General features: G+C 38.8%; 1 protein-coding gene across 5 annotated transcripts in view; it reads right to left on the reverse strand.

The window, feature by feature from the left end:
- Positions 1-21,934, reverse strand: part of SUPT3H (SPT3 homolog, SAGA and STAGA complex component) — a 552,672-nt gene that overhangs the window by 20,779 nt on the left and 509,959 nt on the right. For 2 of the 5 annotated variants that reach the window (XM_073006039.1, XM_073006040.1), the window contains one exon: positions 11,382-14,139. In XM_073006039.1, coding sequence (XP_072862140.1) covers positions 14,098-14,139 — 42 coding nt within the window. In that variant the 3' untranslated portion in view covers positions 11,382-14,097. Of the gene's footprint in view, positions 1-9,514; positions 10,182-11,381; positions 14,140-21,934 lie in introns of those variants that run through there. The other 3 variants (XR_012089180.1, XR_012089179.1, XM_073006041.1) reach the window with 3 other exon arrangements.

Genomic DNA, 21,934 nt, shown 5'->3' on the forward strand with positions numbered 1-21,934 from the left:
TAGAAGACAGTAAGTGTTAGAGTGAAGAAGAAAGCAAGGAAAGGGATATGATGTGCTAGGTCAGGGGTTGGGGTCTCAATATTTAAAAGGGTGGTCAGAGAAGGTCTTATAGAGATAGTGGTTTATGTTTTCTTGAGACAGGGTCTGGCTGTGTTGCCCAGGCTGGACTGCAATGGCACGATCCTAGCTCACTGCTGCCTTGAACTCCTGGGCTCAGGTGATTCTCCTGCCTCAGCCTTCGCATTAGCTGGGACTACAGGAGTGTGCCACTGTGCCTGGCTAGTTTTTAAATTTTTTGTAGAGACTGGGTCTTGCTCTGTTGCCCAGGCTGGTCTCCAATTCTTTGCCTCAAGCAATCCTCTCACTTTGGCCTTCTAAAGTTCTGGGATTACAGGCGTGAGCCACTGTGCCCAGTCTGAGAAAGTAACATGATATTTCATGTATGACTTGAAGAAGGTAAGGTAGCCATGAGGGCAGCATTTTATGGTGGATGCTTCTAAACACTGAGTACTCACGGTGTGTGCAGCTAACATCCATCTACTTCGTTGAGACCCATTTTGCTTCCATTGAAATGATATTCAAATATACCATTAATGTGATAATTGGTTATGACTGCTGATAAAAATGATTTATAGAATAAATATAATCTTCATTTCAACTGAGCAAGAAAAAATTGAGATCCAACTGAAAGAAAACCACATACCTCACTTTTATTTTAACTACTACTACCCCTCTCTCCGAAACCTGCCTCTCTTTCAATTTTCATTATATGTGATTTTGGGAATGCTGAATTTACTATTTTAGTATCATTAGCTGGGAAAGGGGGTTAGAAAGAGCAGGAGGAAATAGCCTATCCATATGAAAACAATAATCACATAATATTTATTGTCTGGGATTGAAATGTTTCAAATAGGCAAAGCAATAAAATGTCAGGAAAAGCAAAACTTCCTAATGTTAAAAATATCATAAATTTTTCCCAAAATAAGGTATATGAAAAAAGTTCCAGTGATACTTTATGTCAAAGGAAGAAAAAAACCCTTAAATCTACATTAAAGCTGCCTGAAATCTTCAGAAGGCACAATCTATTCACCATTGGAGAACTGAGGAGACAATGGCAATTACGATAAAGTACAGAAAGCAACAATTACCTTGTTTTTGAGCTTGAGAATCACTTTTTAACATAAATTCACAGATCCCTGCATTTTGGCTTTTGCTATCTATTAAGTTTTAAAAAAGGTAATGTCAAAAAGCTAGCAGGATTTCAGTATCACTTTAAAGTGATTTTACATTTTATAATTACAATGGGACATACGTATATATATTTATTAATAAAAGAGTAGCGCTTATATGGGCAAAATATGCTTTATTGAAACTACAGATAATTTAGGTGGGCTCATGAACCCCTTTCTGTAATTCCACAGTTCCCCTCAGGCTCACTGTTTGGGGCCTGCAGACTACATGTTGACTGCTTGATTTTCACAGGTGCCAAGTAAGATTTCTGAAGGACTGGCTATAAAGAGAACAGACATTTTAATTTCAAGCTACTCTTTGGAGTAGCTTTCAGTTCACAAAATGTTATTTTTTGTCTAAATAGATCTTTATATTTGCTTTAAGTTCAGTGGACATGTTATTCCATTACCTTTAGGGAATTTGATCCTAAAAGGCTCATTGTCTTTACAGTGAACCAGTAGAAGAACTGGTAGGTTTTCAAAGATGGACTATATACAAAAATAGTCCTACTAGTTTGTAATTCTTTTTCAAGATTGTATAGATTCAGATGGAACTCAAAGGTTCTTAGGTCTTAGTAGTGCAAAGTATGCAAATATGATTAAGGTCATCTGTTTATGAGGTCCTCAACCCCTTCACGCAAGACTGATGTCACAGTGACCTACTCACAAAGGCCACAAGAAAGCTGATGCATGAGGTGCTTTAAATTGGTTTCTCTGAGACATTGTCTTTTTTTTTTTTTATTATTATACTTTATGTTCTAGGGTACATGTGCACAACGTGCAGGTTTGTTATATATGTATACATGTGCCATGTTGGTGTGCTGTACCCATTAACTCGTCATTACATTAGGTATATCTCCTAATGCTATCCCTCCCCCCTCCTCCCACCCCACAACAGGCCCCAGTGTGTGATGTTCCCCTTCCTGTGTCCAAGTGTTCTCATTGTTCAGTTCCCACCTATGAGTGAGAACATGTGGTGTTTGGTTTTCTGTTATTGCGATAGTTTGCTGAGAATGATGGTTTCCAGCTGCATCCACATCCCTACAAGGGACATGAACTCATCCTTTTTTATGGCTGCAGAGTATTCCATGGTGTACAGGTGCCACATTTTCTTAATCTAGTCTGTCACTGATGGACATTTGGGTTGGTTCCAAGTCTTTGCTATTGTGAATAGTGCCACAATAAACATACATGTGTATGTGTGTTTATAGCAGCAAGATTTATAATCCTTTGGGTATATACCCAGTAATGGGATGGCTGGGTCAAATGGTATTTCTAGTTCTAGATCCTTGAGGAATCGCCACAGTGTCTTCCACAATGGTTGAACTAGTTTACAGTCCCACCAACAGTGTAGAAGTGTTCCTATTTCTCCACATCCTCTCCAGCACCTGTTGTTTCCTGACTTTTTAATGATTGCCATTCTAACTGGTGTGAGATGGTATCTCATTCTGGTTTTGATTTGCATTTCCCTGATGACCAGTGATGATGAGCATTTTTTCAAGTGTCTGTTGGCTGCATAAATGTCTTCTTTTGAGAAGTGTCTGTTCATATCCTTTGCCCACTTTTTGATGGGCTTGTTTTTTTCCTGTAAATTTGTTTGAGTTCTTTGTAGGTTCTGGATATTAGCCCTCTGTCAGATGAGTAGACTGCAAAAATTTTCTCCCATTCTGTAGGTTGCCTGTTCAATCTGATGGTAGTTTCTTTTGCTGTGCAGAAGCTCTTTAGTTTAATTAGATTCCATTTGTCAATTTTGGCTTCTGTTGCCATTGCTTTTGGTGTTTTATACATGAAGTCCTTGCCCATGCCTATTTCCTGAATGGTATGGCCTAGGTTTTCTTCTAGGGTTTTTATGGTTTTATACAATTATGTCATCTGCAAACAGGGACAATTTGACTTCCTCTTTTCCTAACTGAATACCCTTTATTTCTTTCTCTTGCCTGATTGCCCTGGCCAGAACTTCCAACACTGTTGAATAGGAGTGGTGAGAGAGGGCATCCCTGTCTTGTGCCAGTTTTCAAGGGGAATGCTTCCAGATTTTGCCCATTCAGTATGATACTGGCTGTGGGTTTGTCATAAATAGCTCTTATTATTTTGAGATATGTTCCATCAATACCAAATTTATTGAGAGTGTAGCATGAAGGGCTGTTGAATTTTTTCAAAGGCTTTTTCTGCATCTATTGAGATAATCATGTGGTTTTTGTCTTTGATTCTGTTTATATGCTGGATTATGTTTATTGATTTGTGTATATTGAACCAGCCTTGTATCCCAGGGATGAAGCCCACTTGATGGTGGTGGATAAGCTTTTTGATGTGCTGCTAGATTTGGTTTGTCAGTATTTTATTGAGGATTTTTGCATCAATGTTCATCAGGAATATTGGTCCAAAATTCTCTTTTTTTTGTTGTGTCTCTGCCAGGCTTTGGTATCAGGATGATGTGGGCTCATAAAATGAGTTAGGGAGGATTCCCTCTTTTTCTATTGATTGGAATAGTTTCAGAAGGAATGGCACCATCTCCTCTTTGTACCTCTGGTGGAATTTGGCTGTGAATCCATCTGGTCCTGCTATTAATTATTGCCTCAATTTCAGAGCCTATTATTGGTCTATTCAGGGATTCAACTTCTTCCTCGTTTAGTCTTGGGAGGGTGTATGTGTCCAGGAATTTATCCATTTCTTCTAGGTTTTCCAGTTTATTTGCATAGAGGTGTTTATAGTATTCTCTGATGGTAGTTTGTATTTCTGTGGGGTCGGTGGTGATATCCCCTTTATCATTTTTTATTGCATCTATTTGATTCTTCTCTCTTTTCTTCTTTATTAGTCTTGCTAGCGGTCCATCAGTTTTGTTGATCTTTTCAAAAAACCAGTTCCTGGATTCACTGATTTTTTGAAGGGTTTTTTGTGTCTCTATCTCCTTCAGTTCTGTTCTAATCTTCGTTATTTCTTGCCTTCTGCTAGCTTTTGAAAGTGTTTGGTCTTGCTTCTCTAGTTCTTTTAATTGGGATGTTAGGGTGTCAATTTTAGATCTTTCTTGCTTTTTCTTGTGGACATTTGGTGCTATAAATTTCCCTCTACACACTGCTTTAAATGTGTCCCAGAGATTCTGGTATGTTGCATCTTTGTTCTCATTGGTTTCAAAGAACATCTTTATTTCTGCCTTCATTTCGTTATGTACCCAGTAGTCATTCAGGAGCAGGCTGTTCAGTTTCTGTGTAGTTGAGCGGTTTTGAGTGAGTTTCTTAATCCTGGGTTCTAGTTTGACTGCACTGTGGTCTGAGAGTTTGTTATAGTTTCTGTTCTTTTACATTTGCTGAGGAGTGCTTTACTTCCAACTATCTGGTCAATTTTGGAATAAATGCGATGTGGTGCTGAGAAGAATGTATACTTTGTTGATTTGGGGTGGAGAGTTCTGTAAACGTCTATTAGGTCCGCTTGGTGCAGAGTTGAGTTCAATTCCTGGATATCCTTGTTAACTTTCTGTCTCGTTGATCTGTCTAATGTTGACAGTGGGGTGTTAAACTCTCCCATTATTACTGTGTGGGAGTCTAAGTCTCTTTGTGAGTCTCTAAGGACTTGCTTTATGAATCTGAGTGCTCCTGTATTGGGTGCATATATATTTAGGATAGTTAGCTCTTCTTGTTGTATTGATCCCTTTACCATTATGTAATGGCCTTCTTTGTCTTTTTTGATCTTGGTTGGTTTAAAGTCTGTTTTATCAGAGACTAGGATTGCAACCCTTGCCTTTTTTTGTTTTCCATTTGCTTGGTAGATCTTCCTCCATCCCTTTATTTTGAGCCTATGTGTGTCTCTGCACGTGAGATGGGTCTCCTGACTCCAGTAAACTGATGGGTCTTGACTCTTTATCCAATTTGCCAGTCTGTGTCTTTTAATTGGAGCATTTGGCCCATTTATATTTAAAGTTAATATTGTTTTGTGTGAAATTGATCCTGTCATTATGATGTTAGCTGGTTATTTTGCTTGTTAGATGATGCAATTTCTTCCTAGCATCGATGGTCTTTACATTTTGGCATGTTTTTGCAGTGGCTGGTACTGGTTGTTCCTTTCCATGTTTAGTGCTTCCTTCAGGAACTCTTGTAGGGCAGGCCTGGTGTTGACAAAATCTCTCAATATTTGCTTGTTTGTAAAGGATTTTATTTCTCCTTCACTTATGAAACTTAGCTTGGCTGGGTATGAAATTCTGGGTTGAAAATTCTTTTCTTTAAGAATGTTGAATATTGGCCCCCACTCTCTTCTGGCCTGTAGTTTCTGCCGAGCGATCTGCTGTTAGTCTGATGGGCTTCCCTTTGTGGGTAACCCAACCTTTCTCTCTGGCTGCCCTTAACATTTTTTCCTACATTTCAACTTTGGTGAATCTGACAATTATGTGTCTTGGAGTTGCTCTTCTCGAGGAGTATCTTTGTGGCGTTCTTTGTATTTCCAGAATTTGAATGTTGGCCTGCCTTGGTAGGTTGGGGAAGTTCTCCTGGATAATATCCTGCAGAGTGTTTTCCAAGTTGGTTCCATTCTCCCTGTCACTTTCAGGTACACCAATCAGACGCAGATTTGATCTTTTCACATAGTCCCATATTTCTTGGAGGCTTTGTTCATTTCTTTTTACTCTTTTTTCTCTAAACTTCTTTTCTCGCTTCATTTCATTCATTTGATCTTCAATCACTGATACCGTTTCTTCCAGTTGATCGAGTAGGTTACTGAAGCTTGTGCATCTGTCACGTAGTTCTCATGTCACAATTTTCAGCTCTATCAGGTCATTTAAGGACTTCTCTACATTGGTTATTCTAGTTAGCCATTCGTCAAATCTTTTTTCAAGGTTTTTAGCTTCTTTGCAATGAGTTTGAACTTCCTCCTTTAGCTCGGAGAAGTTTGATCGTCTGAAGCCTTCTTCTCTCAACTCATCAAAGTCATTCTCTGTCCAGCTCTGTTCTGTTGCTGGCAAGGAGCTGCGTTACTTTGGAGGGGGAGAGGCGCTCTGATTTTTAGAATTTTCAGCTTTTCTGCATTGCTTTTTCCCTATCTTTTTGGTTTTATCTACCTCTGGTGACGTACAGATGGGGTTTTGGTGTGGATGTCCTTTTTGTTTGTTAGTTTTCCTTCTAACAGTCAGGACCCTCAGCTGCAGGTCTGCTGGAGTTTGCTCGAGGTCCACTCCAGACCCTGTTTGCCTGGGTATCAGCAGCAGAGGCTGCAGAAGAGTGAATAGTGCTGAATAGCAGATATTGCTGCCTGATTGTTCCTCTGGAAGCTTTGTCTCAGAGGGGTACCCAGCTGTATGAGGTGTGATGTATCAGTCTGCCTCTAGTTGGGGGTGTCTCCCAGTTAGGCTACTCGGGGGTCAGGGACCCACTTGAGCAGACAGTCTGTCCATTCTCAGATCTCAAACTCCTTGCTGGGAGAACCACTATTCTCTTCAAAGCTGTCAGATAGGGATATTTGAATCTACAAAGGTTTCTGCTGCCTTTTGTTTGGCTACACCCTGTCCCCAGAGGTGGAGTCTACAGAGGCAGGCAGGCCTCCTTGAGCTGTGGTGGGCTCCACCCCGTTCGAGCTTCCCGGCTGCTTTGTTTACCTACTCAAGCCTCAGCAATGGCGGGCGCCCTACCCCAGTCTCGCTGCCGCCTTGCAGTTAGATCTCAGACTGCTGTGCTAGCAGTGAGGGAGGCTCCGTGGCCATGGGACCCTCTGAGTTAGGCACGGGATATAATCTCCTGGTGTGTTGTTTGCTAAGACCCTTGGTAAAGCGCAGTACTAGGGTGGGAGTGACCTGATTTTCCAGGTGTTGTGTGTCATGGTTTCCCTTGGCTAGGAAAGGGAATTCCCTTCCCCCTTGTGCTTCCCGGGTGAGGCGATGCCTCTCCCTGCTTCAGCTCTCACTCGATGGGCTGCACCCACTGTCTGACATGCCCCAGTGAGATGAACCTGGTGCCTCAGTTGGAAATGCAGAAATCACCCATCTTCTGTGTCGCTCACGTCGGGAGCTGGAGGCTGGAGCTGTTCCTATTTGGCCATCTTGGAACCACCCCCGAGACATTGTCTTTAAGAAAAAAGTTGTGGTCATCTAAAGTTCATGAGCTGTGTAGTCAAATAAGTGAAATAAGAATTGATGAGATTAAAGAAAGATTTTTTAAAAAGTTTTCTGAGCTCACGTTTAAATGCATTTTTTTGGCTGGGTGCAGTGGCTCACACCTGTAATTCTAGCACTTTGGGAGGCCGAGGCAGGTGGATTACTTGTGGTGAGGAGTTCAAGACCAGCCTGACCAACATGGTGAAACCCTTTCTCTACTAAAAATACAAAAATTAGCTGGATGTGGTGGTGCATGCCTGTAATCCCAGCTACTCTGGAGGCTGAGACAGGAGAATCGCTTGAACCCGGGAAGCAGAGGTTGCAGTGAGCCACTTCAGCCTGGGCAACAGAGTGAGACTCCATTTAAAAAAAAAAAAGCATTTTTTTTTCTATCAACCAAACCACAAATGTTTATGAGTATTTGTGTATGTGAGAATGACAAAGAGGTGTTAATTCAAGACTTGCCCTCAAGAAATTCTTAATCTGGCGCAGTCTAAAGGCACATGGACAGATGATCAGGACACTAAATAGGAAGCACAGAGAACAAGAAGGGCTTAAAGAGTTCAGAGGAAGCAAAGGGTGCTGTGTGCTGAGACAGGCAGGAAACTTTATGGGAAAGAGCTAGGGAAAGAGACCACCATAAAAACCTAGGAAAGAAATGGCAGATTGATTTTGCATACTGCTAACAGAAACACATGACCTTCTACGCATTGCCGTGGAAGGGCTCCCAGGAGACCTCATCTTCACATAGGCCACACAGCCATACCTAGGCCATAGGGACCTTTGCCTGTGATCGTCACAGGAACACAGCCAGACAGCCACTCTTGTGAGGAGCTGCCACAGGTAGTTTCGCTTATCTGCCTCCCTAGTTCTGGTAAGGCAAAGGTCTTTCCACCTCAACCCCCTTTGGGATGTGAATGCAAGCTATAAAACTGCTTGGCTGGCCAGGCACGGTGGCTCACGCCTGTAATCCCAGCACTTTGGGAGGCCGAGGCGGGTGGATTGCCTGAGGTCAGGAGTTCGAGACCAACTTGACCAACATAGTAAAACCCCATCTCTACTAAAAACACAAAAAATTAGCTGAGTGTGGTGGCATGTGCCTATAGTCCCAGCTACTCGGGAGGCTGAGGCAGGAGGATCACTTGAACCCGGGAGGTGGAGGTTGCAGTGAGCCAAGACCGCACCATTGCACTCCAGCCTGGGCAATAAGAGTGAAACTCTGTCTCAAAAACAAACAAAACACACACAAAAAAAACCCCAAAAAACTGCTTGGCTGTGGTTTAGAGTTGGCTCCTCCATGACATGGTAACCCTCCACTCACTCACGTCTTCTGTCAACTGGCCCCTCTGGCTTGGTATCTTCCTGTGGGATTAGGAACATGGGAAGTTGACACTGTGCCAATCTTGCTTATGTAGCTGTGTAACAAACTGTCTAAAGCCATTTGGGCTCACTGTCTCCTTACAGGCCAAACCTATGGAAGTGTGGCAAGCCAATCCATCAGCTGTAGTAGTTGCTGCTGCTTAGTGTCTGCTTGCTTGACTGACTGATATGTTTAGGTCAGGGAGGGTTGACAAGAAGTGGCCAATGCATTGGCAGGTGAACTAACTTTTCCCAAGTGAAGCAGCTGGAAGATGCAATTAAAACCATTCAGAAAAAGCTGGGTGCGGTGGCTTGTGCCTGTAGTCCCAGCTAATCAGGAGGCTGAGGTGGGAGGACTGCTTGCACCTAGGAGCTGGAGACCAGCCTGAGTGATATAGGGAGACCCCATCTTAAAAAAAAAAAATTCAGAAAAGTTGTAGCACAGGCTGGTGCAGTTATTTGGAATCCTTTAGGACATAATTCAGAAGGTGGCTTGTCCTGAGGCAGAACAAACATAGGGTTGAATTAAAGAAGCTCTGGCTGGGTGTGGTGGCTCATGCCTGTAATCCCAGCATTTTGGGAGGCCAAGGTGGGAGGATCACTTGAGACTAAGAGTTTGAGATCAGCCTGGGCAACAGAGAGAGACCTGACTCTCTCTCTATAAAAAAACTGTTGCTAACTACTGAGTCGAATGGAAAACTATCCTTTGTAATTCAAATTGTGCACGGTAGCTTTTTTCCACTTTCCTATTTATCTCCATACATCACCTCCCCCGGACCTGCCTCACACACAAACATGTCAGGCTGGGAAAAACTATGACTACTATATAATTAATGAATTAATGAGCAGGTCTTTAAAAGGGTCATTTATTTAAAGTTTCAGCACATTGCCATATGTACTTCTGTATCTGCCACTGCAAACACATGTAAACAAGATGGGAATTATTTTACAACATGGATAAATACCTTGTATGAAAGCATGAAACAGCAGCCTGTGTAAATAGAGCCTTCTGGGGAAATCTGGTTTTCAGAAAGGAGAGAAGCTTTGTATGCATGGATCTCTGAGGAAGTTTTTCCCATAATTTGTATAGGGAATTTTAGTCTATTCATTGATTATATACATTTCTCTTAAGGCTTAAGACATTATTAAAAACTTGGCATGATCCTATATAATTATATTCTATTATACATGATATGATATTCTATTATATACGTAATACTTGGCATTAGAGAAGGAATGTTAAGTTAAAATACAATTTTCTTGCAATCAGATTTTCTGGTTCTGAGAAGTGCTTCTAGGTTCAAGGTCAGGCAGCAATTCTCTTTCATATGTTCTCAGAAATCTCTACTCCAGTACAGTCCACGTTGTGTAACAGTGGTTAACAGCATGAGCTTTGGGATCAAAGTGCTGGGTACAAATGCCAGCTACACCTGGGGTAATTCTGCATAAGACATTTAAGCTGCTGTTCCTCAGTTTCCTCTCTCCTGCCTGTGGGCAACAGGGCATATCTGGTAGTGGGGCTGTGAGTAGTAAATGAGATAAATCACACAAACTGCTTAGTACACAAGGTAGCACATGGTGTGCTATAATTATTATGTCATAACTTATTAACATACTGACACAATATATCATCATTTTTGATAGCAAGTAGAGTGTTACCTGGTATAAGTAAAACTATATTTTGATCATCTTGAGGCTTGCCGTCTTTTTTTTTTTTCTATCTTTACCCTCCTTTGAAAAAAATGAGCGTAGTCAATATTGGGTGATGATGAGCAGAAAAGGGATTATGAACACAATGCTGTACAGGTAATTACAGTGGCTCCCAACAATGAAATATGTATGCGGCGTTCTTGTGACTTTGCAGGAATTGATTGCTTTAAAATATGCTTCAGTTGCCGAAACTTCCATGACTTATGACAACTTGAATACCTACTATCTTGTTGCGGAAAACAAACGCAAGTCTCTTTCTTTAGGTACCATGGTATCAGTATCCAACTTACAACACTTGAGACTTACTTTAAGAGACACGACTTTCTAATATTTGAGTTTTTAACGACATCTGGCCCTTATTTAACCATCACATTTACATCCAATTCCTGCAGGCATAGTTTTGTTGTTTAAGCTTGGCTAGATGCCCTCTGCAGAAAGCCTTTGCTTTAATGCATACAATTCCACAAAAACTGCTAGAGTTCCCTGCTCTCTTCTCACCCCTGCCACTGTACAACAATAGCATGTAAAGTTTCATCTTGAATTTCAAATAAGAAGGTAAAATAATAAGAAACTATGTTGCTGGAGAATTAGCTTTATGTAGTGGCCATTGCTATGACATATTCAGCTTGATGCCCTTAGATTATTTGCAGAAGTGTTTATGTACTATGAAATGTTCGGCCAGAGCATACAGGAAACTGTAAAATATTTTATGAGATGTATACATGGTTGATGGTAGAATTTTAAATGTAGCCTGGAAAGGTTCTATCCAAATTCCAGGGGGGCAGATGAGAGAAAATGTTCTCTTTAGTGATTCCGTTTTACACAAGAGGTTATATGAACTGGAAAGCATTGCTTGATTTAAGAACTATGTCAAAAAATTCATAAAATTAAATTTTATAATTCTAAACAAGTAAACGTGCTTTCTTTCAGACCAAGAATCACCAGTTATGTTTATTTGTCTTCTACATGGTAAAAGCATTAGACATGGCTTATTATTTTTAAAAAATAAAGAACAGCAATAAATGAAGGGTTCTCCCCAGATACAGGAATTATATACACCATTTAAAAATATTTGTGCTTCTGATGGTGTGCAAATAAAAAGTCTTGGTTTTAAAATTGAAACAGTATTTTTGAGTCACAACTATTACAATATAAGAAGGCAGGAAAGCTAATGACATAACCTCTAAATGGCACATTCAGAAAGTCATACTTCCAAATTTAGGTGAAGGGAGAAATATTTCTACTTTCTTTACCCTTAAATCTAAGAAGCAGTATCAAGAGAGGCTATTTATTTATTGGCTTATTTATTTTCAAATTCAGTCTCTAAAATACAAGGGACAAAAAATAGAAATTAGCTTTGTATATTCCCTATTGACTTAGGGTTAAGCCTGATGTGTAAGATAACAGACTGTTTACTTAATACCACAGTCACATTGAAGATTTTACTGTATAAACGTATGCTTTAGGATGTATCCATAATTAGTATAGTTTTTAAATAAATTTACATTGTTGTCAAGGATAAATATACCATAAAACCCCAACATGTCTTAGTAATATTCTTACTAACCCAGTATGGCAGAAAATACTTTATAATACCAGACTGAAAATTAGGGACCATCGATTCTTTTCTCTGTTCTGTCACTACCATTATTGAGTGATCTTAGGAAAGTCACTTTTCCTCTCTAGGCCTTAGTTTTTCCATCTGTAAGATAAGCAGCTGTTCTCAATGATCTCTAAGACTGTCTTCTGCTCTAATATTACAATTATTGGGAAAATAATTTATTGAAGTCAAGTTTTCTTAAATGTTTCTTCTGTGAATTTTCTTTTATTTCTATAGTCACTGCTGAAGGAAATTTTATTTCACTTCAAATTTAATATTGTGCAAAGAGTCACAGAAAGAACCTAAGTATAAAAAATAGAAAAAGGAATGAAAAATATTGAGTAATTATGGGGACATGTAGGCTGGTTTAGGACAGACATAAATGACCTTGCTTTATTCTAAATTCAGCTTACTGGCTTATGATGAAAAATGAAAGGTTATTATATGAACTTGGCAAAACCAGATTTTATAAATAATTACCTGTCAGACTGTTCAAGATAGACAAACATATGCCAGACCAACAAAAACACAGACCTGTCATATTTCTGAGAGAAATGTACGTTGAGTCTTCCTTCTCTGGGACTATAAGGAGATCAGGTAGAATAAAATGAAGGAAAAAAAACCCAAACCCTGTATTTTCTGCTTTGTGTGTACTTTAAAATGTATAATGTGGGAGAGAAGGAATTTTGATGTGATAAATTAGCCCCCGAAAATTTTATACCATCTATAAGCATGGCATATCAAAACCAAATACAATAAATGCTATCGTTTAAAAGTTAGCATGTTTACTTCAAGCTTATAATTTCCCATGATTATGGATGACAGGGAAAATAAGAATGATGATAAAAATAAAAGTTTGATCATACATTTTAACAAGCATAGATGGAACATCAAAACCCTTTGGGAATATTTTAATATTATATATCTGTGATTTTGTTTCTGAAATTCAAATTTTTTCTAAAAAGATTAACATAGAGCAGGTAAATGACAGTTAACAAATGTAAATAATGTGGCATAATCATATTAACAGAGACTCATAATACTTTGGCCACAAGAAAAAGATCTTTCATATTTCTCATTTCTGTTTTTATTCTTTAGAGAGAGTGTTTCAAAAGTAAAATTATACAAAACTCCCACAGAATTAAAGAAATAACTTTCTGTTTTTGCAACTGAAGTTTAATCAGGAACTATACACTTACATCTGCTATATTTTGGTTTGTTCCGAGGAGTTACGGTTCCTCATTTACTGGAGAAAGTATAGATGCCAGAAGGGTAGCTCGGCTGCTAACAGCAAGAAATTACCCAGCCCACATTTCCAGTCTAGGTGTGGTAGTGCTTTGAAGGGAGGAAGCAAGAAATCACTCTGCTCCCCTTCTACTAATTCTGAATACTTGGCTTCTAAATGTGTATGGCATGTGCAGGAGTGGTGGGTCTGGGGATTGGAGGAACAGGAAAAGGAGGGGAATGAAGATGGAGGAAGAGGTTCTGTGTGAGGAAAAACACACATGAAAGGCAGATGGCAGGAAGTTGGGAAGAAGGCATTGAAAATGACACATACTGTAAGTGGAGTGAAGGGGAAAGGAGGTGGGAACAGGTGATTTATCAGGTCTGTTAAATCTTTGATTACTGTAAGTTTATAAAGTGGATAGCTGTCAATAAAATATGTAGTCAACAAATGTTGGAAAGTAAAGTTGATGGTATAAGGGAAGGCGAAAACTCACTGTCCTTTTAATTTTGTTTCCTTATTCCAAACCTGGATTATAAAATGTATCAAATAAAACACTGACAAAAGACTAGATGGGGCAACCACTGCTTTTAAGATATGTGAACTGAGGGCAGTAAATCTACTCAAATTAAAATTTCAAAATTGTGTGATCTGCATTCTTGTCCACCTACACACTATCCTAAACATCCTGCCATTAATTAGCTGAACAGCCCATCTAGTAAACAAGACTGATGGTTGTGGGGCTGGAAAAGAGCAGGAGTCAGCAAGTTGGTAGTCACAACAAACCAGCCCACTCCCTCAGATAAAAGAAAGGTAAATTTGCATTTTATTTTGTTCACAAGAAATCACCTTAATATAACACTGCCTTTCCTGTTGTTGCGGGCACATCACAGTTGTCACATCAGCAGGCTAGAAAAGCCATCCCACTCCTGCGGTAGGCATTCTGTCAAAGAAAAAGAAATCTGCAATGAATTATCACATCAAGTCAAACAAGGAAAGGAGGCAAAAAGCAAGCAGAGCCTTCTTCCTGTTTTGTAGACTCTGCTGGCTACAATCTAATAGAATGCTTAATCTGAATATTTCTGGTGGCAAAACTATAGCAACCATTCTGTCCGTTAAAAAGTCGGTGTGGTTAGCGAGTGGTTAGTGATTCTATTTTTGGGAAGTAGGAGATACACAAAATAAGACATCCCATTTTGTTAACTGATTGGGCTTGGTTAGGCCAAAGAGATGTATTGAATCTGTTTGTCTTTTATAAACATGTGTTCTCTATTCGACATGCTCAGGATCACTTCTAACTAAGTATCTTAATAGTCTATAAATTACTGACTCATTACTGGCCCTTCCCAGGCCTAATTTATAGTCTGAGTGAAAAGCTATCGGAACGGACACTAATAGAGGCCTCTCCTCCCCAGTAAAATATGATTATCTCAAAGGAGTTCTGTATTACTCTGCATATTGTAGACAGTATCAAAAAGGCAAATCTTATATAATTTTATATACATACCTGTACATACAGATGTACACATGTATATGCATGCTGAAATAAAATACTCCCATAAAAGAAAGTGGGAAAATGGATTCTAAGTGCAAAAATATAATACATTCCAGTAAGGAAAGAAAAATTGCATGCTTTTCATTCCAAGAGATATATTTTGCATTTCAGTGTTGGGAGACCTGGACCGCACAGGGTCTCTGTAACATCCTGAATCTCACTGTAAGACCCAGAGTGGAGAAGAACTAAAATTCAGGACTTGGGAATAAAATTTCCCTTTCACTGGCACATTTTTCATCATTTAAACTAGTAACAGTCACATCCAGAGAACTCATAACCTTCAACTGGATGGAATTTTCCTACAATCTGTTTTCAGAAAAACAAAGAAAATCATAAAATTTCATGTTAGGGATTTTTCCCCCTTAGGCTTATAACTCTGAAGCAGTTCTGGAGTCTGTATACTTCCAGCCCAATGAATTAATCTTGAACAGCCACAGCCATATTTTAAGAAATATAGAATAACCTTTTACAATCAAGATAATGCTGTGGAGGCAGTGAAATCTTCATCTTAAAAAAATAATTAAACCACATTAATAATTATACTATAAACGGAAAGTAGACTTAACCCTTTTAGAAAGACTTCCATCAACATGAAGTGAAACAAATACAGTTTTCTAGATAACCTTCTGTTAATCATAAAATTCAATTAACTTGAAAACCTTCTCTCCAAATATCCTGCTTAAGAAGATTTACTATGCTTGTCAGGCTTTGGCGCCCTGGCTGAAATTTCTTCGGTTAGTTATGCTGCTACGCAGTTCACTCCAGATCAGTGTAGCAGGGATGACAAAACAGTGGCACATTCCAAGTGTCATTCCTCAGTATTCTTTCTGTGAGCTTGTTCTTTACCATGGGGCTTTTTGTGTTGTACAACACTTCTGGATTGAAGAAAACATTCTAACAAGGACTAGAAAATTCCAACTCTACTTCCTAAAATTGTGCGCTATAGAACAGTGTTAAATGAATGCCTCAGAGAGCCACAAATAACTTGTAGGAATGCACAGGGTGTCTTCCCACAACCACAGGCAGGGGAGCCTCACCTATGAAACAGCTCCTACCACCATGGCTGCCTTACAGAGGCTTATGCCAAGGTAATACTCTTAGCTTCCTCACCCTGGTATTTTAAATTTTACAACCACAGTGACAATCTTTAACATAATGTACTATTTAAAGCACAGGGATGGTTTTATATGGAGTTAAATGGACCTAGGAGTAAGGCTGCATTCCTTCTAAAGGTAGAGTGTTGAAGTGAGCCTTGCTTGAGAAAGGAGGTTTTGGCTTAGAGGGAGACTGAGTCTTAGCTGGGTTCACCTGAGAAATAACTAGGTTTTAATGTTTTCAGATGGGGCAATAAGAAATAGTTCTTATTACCATGGAAAAGGTCACTTTTGAAAGATCAATTCACCTTCACAGGTGATTTATCACTGCTTTGCAAACAATTAAAAGATTACAGGCGTATTTCATAACACAGATCCTATGAGAAAATCAAAGTTTAGAGTTGACCCAGATTTCTGTGATGAGTTCTTCCTATTTTAATTCTAAAATAAAGAAGGAACAAACAAGCATGTGTAATTAGTGAAGAGCAATTTCAGTAAACATATTCCCTAGGGTGCTCTATTTTGAGTCACTGCTTTTTCCTTTTGATGTACAAAGGATGTACGTTGTCTATGTAAGGCAATTATGGGAACGTCCCAACTTTGGCATGCTTTCCAGAGTAAGCAACTTTACAGGAAGATGGATGAAGACAGCTCATCTTCACGTCAACTGTAAATTTCTCTCTATTTGTGTTGCAAATGTTGAAACTAAATTTAAACAGTGCTTGGTGTGAGGGCCTTCCAGAGGCCACATTCTCATGGAATACTTTGTGTCCCACTTACTTTCTTCTGTCAGACCCTATGAATGATTCCCAGTTCTGTATCTTTATAGACACCCCTAGTTAGTAAAATCCAGGCTTTGACCAGAAACAGGACTTCCACCCACTACTGAAAGTTATAGATTAATCAATAACACAATCAGACCTCCCCAACAAACTGGATTCTACATGCCTATATACTACTTAAGGTTCATTTCTGATTTAATAAAGTTCTATTCTCCACATCAGTTGCTCCTTTGTGAATTTGCTGAAAAGGTCAGACATTTTAGCATCTCTTAAAGTTCACAGCAAAGACAATACTTAATGTTTTTAAGGCCCAATTGGTTTTAAAATTAGAAATTCATAGTTCCCAGTTTTTTTAAAATTGAGGACCCAATTTTGGACATTCATTTATAGCACCAAATTATGACCGGTGCCATTATGTCAATCTACCTGGATAAGCAGATACAGATTTTACCTACTGCACTGGGCACTGGTGGGGTAATTAATTTCTAAGTGTGCACTTTTTAAAATGACTTTTTTTTTTTTAACTTCATATGGACAAGCTAGAGAAAACATTTAAATCCCATCGTGGTTTACTTCTGTTTTTTATGGGTTACCATAAATTGGTACATCTATGAATATTAAAAAGATTAATATTTTTCTTAAGCAAAAGGACACATGCTACAAAACTTATTTTATAGTTCCAACTTAAATGTTACTGTGTATTATTTTTGCCATTAGCCTAATTATTAAAATATTTACTATAAACACCAGTCTTTCTTCCAGTACAGACTTGTTTTATTCTATTACTTTTCCTGATTCTCTTCTGCTTTCTCAAATCTTAAATAAACTAGCATAAGAATTTCACTGTAGTAAGTCCCAAACTCTCTTATGAATACTTTATTTCTCAAAGGCATAAGAAAGAGGTTTTGGTTCTATTGTCTGAATTCCTATAAATTTGCTTAATATGATTTTGGCAAATCTTTACTGAGTTCTTACTCTGTAAATCACTGTGTGCTTGGTGGTACAACAGGACACAAAGATAAATAGACAGTCCCTGGCTTCACTAAACTTCTAGTTTCACATTCAAGTTTTAACCGCCACAAGTAAAATGCACTGAGAGGTCATTCTCAACGTGAGAAAGGAGGGAGAAAACAAAGCTTTTGTTTTTTTGCTTCTAATCACAATATTTAATTTGAACTTACACTTTAGAAAGGCACGAGATTTGTCTATTTCTCAAAGTAGGGAGGGGCAAAGATTAAAAAATGCTGAGATACATGGTTTTATGGTTTATGAAATATTTTCATGTCTGTATCTAATTTGAGCCTTACCACAATTAGTAAAAGAGTAGATTTTGGATTTAAAACCCAGGGCCTGTGTTCTTTTCATTATACTACATTGTCTTACAATAAACAAAACAAACAAACCAGTCTCCTGCCCCAGTTCCACCCACAGCACTGTAGATACACATATTCTCTTAGTCCCAACAAACTCAGTTCTTGCTAAACATCACTTAAAGAGTAAATTACAATTTTATTTCAAATTTAAGCTAAATCAGCCAGGTACAATACTTCAGAGTACAGACATGGACCTTGAATCTAAATCATCTTCACTCTGGAGGTTTTCTCAACTGCTGCTTATTTTCCAAACTAACTTTAAGAATAGTGTATAGTGTAGAACATTGCACCCCAATCACTTGGGGAGCTTTAAAAGATGCAGATGCTGTAGCTCCAGTTCTTCAGAGCCAGTGGGTCTGAGTGGAGTTTAGGCTGTGGAACATTTTAGAAGTATCCCAGGTGCATAGTGAGAGTTGAGAACAGTGGTAAAATGGATGAGGAGACCATTAACAGGACCCAGTAATGGTTTTGTCAATAAATGGAACATTTTCAGAATCTGTCGTGACTAGGGAGTAAATATTTCCTAATGGAAATTCTAATTTTGGCATTTAGTAAATTTAACATGGAAGAGGCAGAAATTGAAGTTTTCAGACTGTGGCTTTTACCCATAGCAGATGGGTTACCTATATCTCCACACTTTTAGGTTATCTATAGACTATGCATTGCTTTCCCCCCCGCAGATGCTGAGATGCCACTATTATGTTTAATACTATAGTGAAAAAGGAATTTGGAACTAAGCCTGCTAAAGCAAGCTGAACAAACCCTTTACTAACATCTAAATCAACAATAGAACTTTGGAAAGTATCTTTGTGAATTCCTCTGGCCCCATTCTTAATTTAACATGAAAAAACTAATGCCCAGAGAGAGTGACCCGTCCGCAGTCACATGGGGAAAAGCCCAGGATTCCTGACTCAGTTTAGGGCTTGTTGCAGATGGTTCTGATTCTGCCCAAAGCTATGTGTTTAGCTTCCCCAGCCTTAATAGGGAAAACAGATGCAGGGAAAGAAACAGTTTTTCTGGATAAAGAACAGCCCTTGGGAGCAGAACAAAAGTGAAGAAACTGGTGGTGGTGGTGGGAGAGGGTTAGGGGAGGGGGAAGGAAGGAACACAATTATGTCCGAAACAATATAGCTGAGCAGGTAGAGGTCAAGCCATTATAAGCTTTGAGTTCTACTTTGGGCTTTTCTGCTTTATGATTAGCCCTCCCCTGGAGACTCACTTAATTTTCCTGAGTGCCCAAAATAATAATTCTGATAAATGAACAAAGCATCAAAATAAGATAAATATAGTTGAAAGGTTCTGTGGCAAATGTATGCATCTTTAGGACTTTCAAGGGGGTGATACACCATGTGTTTTCATGGAAGTCTTACTATGGCTATGCTCGGTGTCTGATTTTGGGCTGAGCAAATAATATGGCCTGCGTGGAGCTATTTGGAGTTGGCAAGTTTGGGTTAAATCCAGCAGTAAAAGGGACAATAAAAAGATTTGGAGCATACATTCACCCTTTCCCAAACTACTGTTAACTCCTGATGAACTAAGTATAGATTATAGATACTTTGTCTCTAGGATGATTTGTGGGCCACAGGAGCTGCCCTGTTACCAAGAGCCTGGGGATTTTCCAAATTCTTCACATCCTGGGATGTGAGGGCACAGAGGGTTGAGGCTGAAGGGGATGAAGATGAGCACAGAGGGTTGAGGTTCTATACTGGCTTTGCTTTGCTGGGAGAAAAATGTAGGGAGGTAGTGGAATAAACTAGAAGGAATAGGCTTTCACTAACTCTTACTTATTAACTTAACCTAAATGTCTGGTTTATTGGAATACTCAGTTGAGCCACAGTTGGGAAGGTAGGTACATTTCTGAATTTCATGTATAAATGATGTTTTGGTCAACTAAATTGTCCCCCTCTCTGTCCCACCCCACTCCCAAGCTTTATAGTAAAAATCAATCAGTCGTGCTTGTAACAGGCCTTTTTCAATCTCTCTTCTGGTAGAAGAGACTATGCCAAATTGTCTCAAACTTAGGTTGTTTCATATTCTACTGCTTCCACATGTCCAAATTCAGCCCTGGCCTCTGTGAGGTCATTAAATTCCGAGTCTAAGCCCTCTTTTTTGCCTAAGATCCAGCCCTGGTCTCTGTGAGGTCATTAGATTCTGAGTCTAAGCCCTCCATTTGCCTAAAAAGATGACCGTGCCCTGAAAGACATATTGTTTTGCTTTAATACTATAAATCTTGGAAGCTCAGGAGTTTCATATGAAAGCTATGCAATCGCTTTTTTTTTTTTTTTTTTTTTTTTTTTTGAGGCGGAGTCTTGCTCTGTCGCCCAGGCTGGAGTGCAGTGGCACTATCTCGGCTCACTGCAAGCTCTGCCTCCTGGGTTCACGCCATTCTCCTGCCTCAGCCTCCCGAGTAGCTGGGACTACAGGCGCCTGCCACCACGCCCGGCTAATTTTTTTGTATTTTTAGTAGAGATGGGGTTTCACCGTGTTAGCCAGGATGGTCTCGATCTCCTGACCTCGTGATCCACCCATCTCGGCCTCCCAAAGTGCTGGGATTACAGGCTTGAGCCACCGCGCCCGGCCGCAATCGCTTTTTAAAAGATAAAATATGCCCCTTTCTTTGCTGGCCTTGTGTCTGCGTGTGGGCAAGATATTTAATTATAATGAATAAAGCCGAATGGTGGTCTAAGACTCTTAAAATCAAAGTGGGAATCATGGCTGAATTTCATTAGCAAACATAAATAAAATAGGCACATCTTGTTTGCACCATGCCATGTGACTTTTCTCCTTTTGATAATTTCATTCTAACTCTGATATTTCAGGGGATCTAAATTAAACCATATGATGTATAACACTGTATAACATGCAAAACTCATCATTAAACATTTTTCTTTTGTATACTTGCCCTATGTTATAAATATCCTGTCAGAAGCAGAGCCTTGATTTAACAACAGTGGAGGGAGCCCTGCCCTTTAAATAAGAGGTCTTCTCTGGCTGGCAGAATGGGAAAAAAACATAGTATTAACTCTCATTGTAGTCCAAGTAACCCAAAGCCCAAAAATCTTCAGGAACTTGTCATTTTATGCTTGATTTTTCTCTAAATCTATGTCAGTCTCTTCTTATTAAAAATACTAACATTGGGCTTTTATAAATTCTTGAGTTATTACCAAGTTGTTTCAGCAGTCTGAATACAAAAATCTCTAGATTAAATTTAGTCATTAAAAATTACCATTCATAATTGCCCGTCATTGCAAATTATGAGATATATTAAGACTTTTTTGTTGTTGAGCAAAATAATTAAGTGGTTAATACAACATTGTATTTTAGGAAAAAAAGGGTTTTTGTAAATATTATCTTTAGCAATTTTATGAGACTATGTATAAATTATTCTTTCCATGACACTGTATGCACTTATATACATCTATGTTTAATAATAATTTAATGCCAATCATATTAAACTTGTCTTCAGCTACTTTTATATTAATGACAATCAAAACAAATGTCTCAAATTATTCCAAGCTGCAAACACATATAAGTAAGCATTTTCGGTTCACATACTGTTACCAAAAATTAGAATCAATAGTAGGTTTGTAATAGATAACATAATATACTCTTTTTTACAATCTTGGTTTTATAGCCATGTTACTCAATTGGATTATCAAGGTCTTAGACAATACTGATACAAGATGAAAACAAAAAGAACAGCCAAAAAGTGCCAAATTGGCAGGAGTTAGTAACCCAAATAACAATTGTTTGGGGGCTAAGCTCTAACAACAGTTAATTCTCATTTCACTTGAGTAACCTATAACCTTCAGAAGGAAGGGAACTTAATGTTCTATTTATTTCTGTATGTCTAAGGCATAACCCAATGCATGAAATAAGTTAAATGCTTAATAAAGAGTCATCTAATGAATGAATGAATTTGACTAGCAGGTGG

This window comes from Chlorocebus sabaeus, chromosome 17, assembly GCF_047675955.1.
Source record: "Chlorocebus sabaeus isolate Y175 chromosome 17, mChlSab1.0.hap1, whole genome shotgun sequence".
Taxonomy (NCBI): Eukaryota; Metazoa; Chordata; class Mammalia; order Primates; family Cercopithecidae; genus Chlorocebus; species Chlorocebus sabaeus.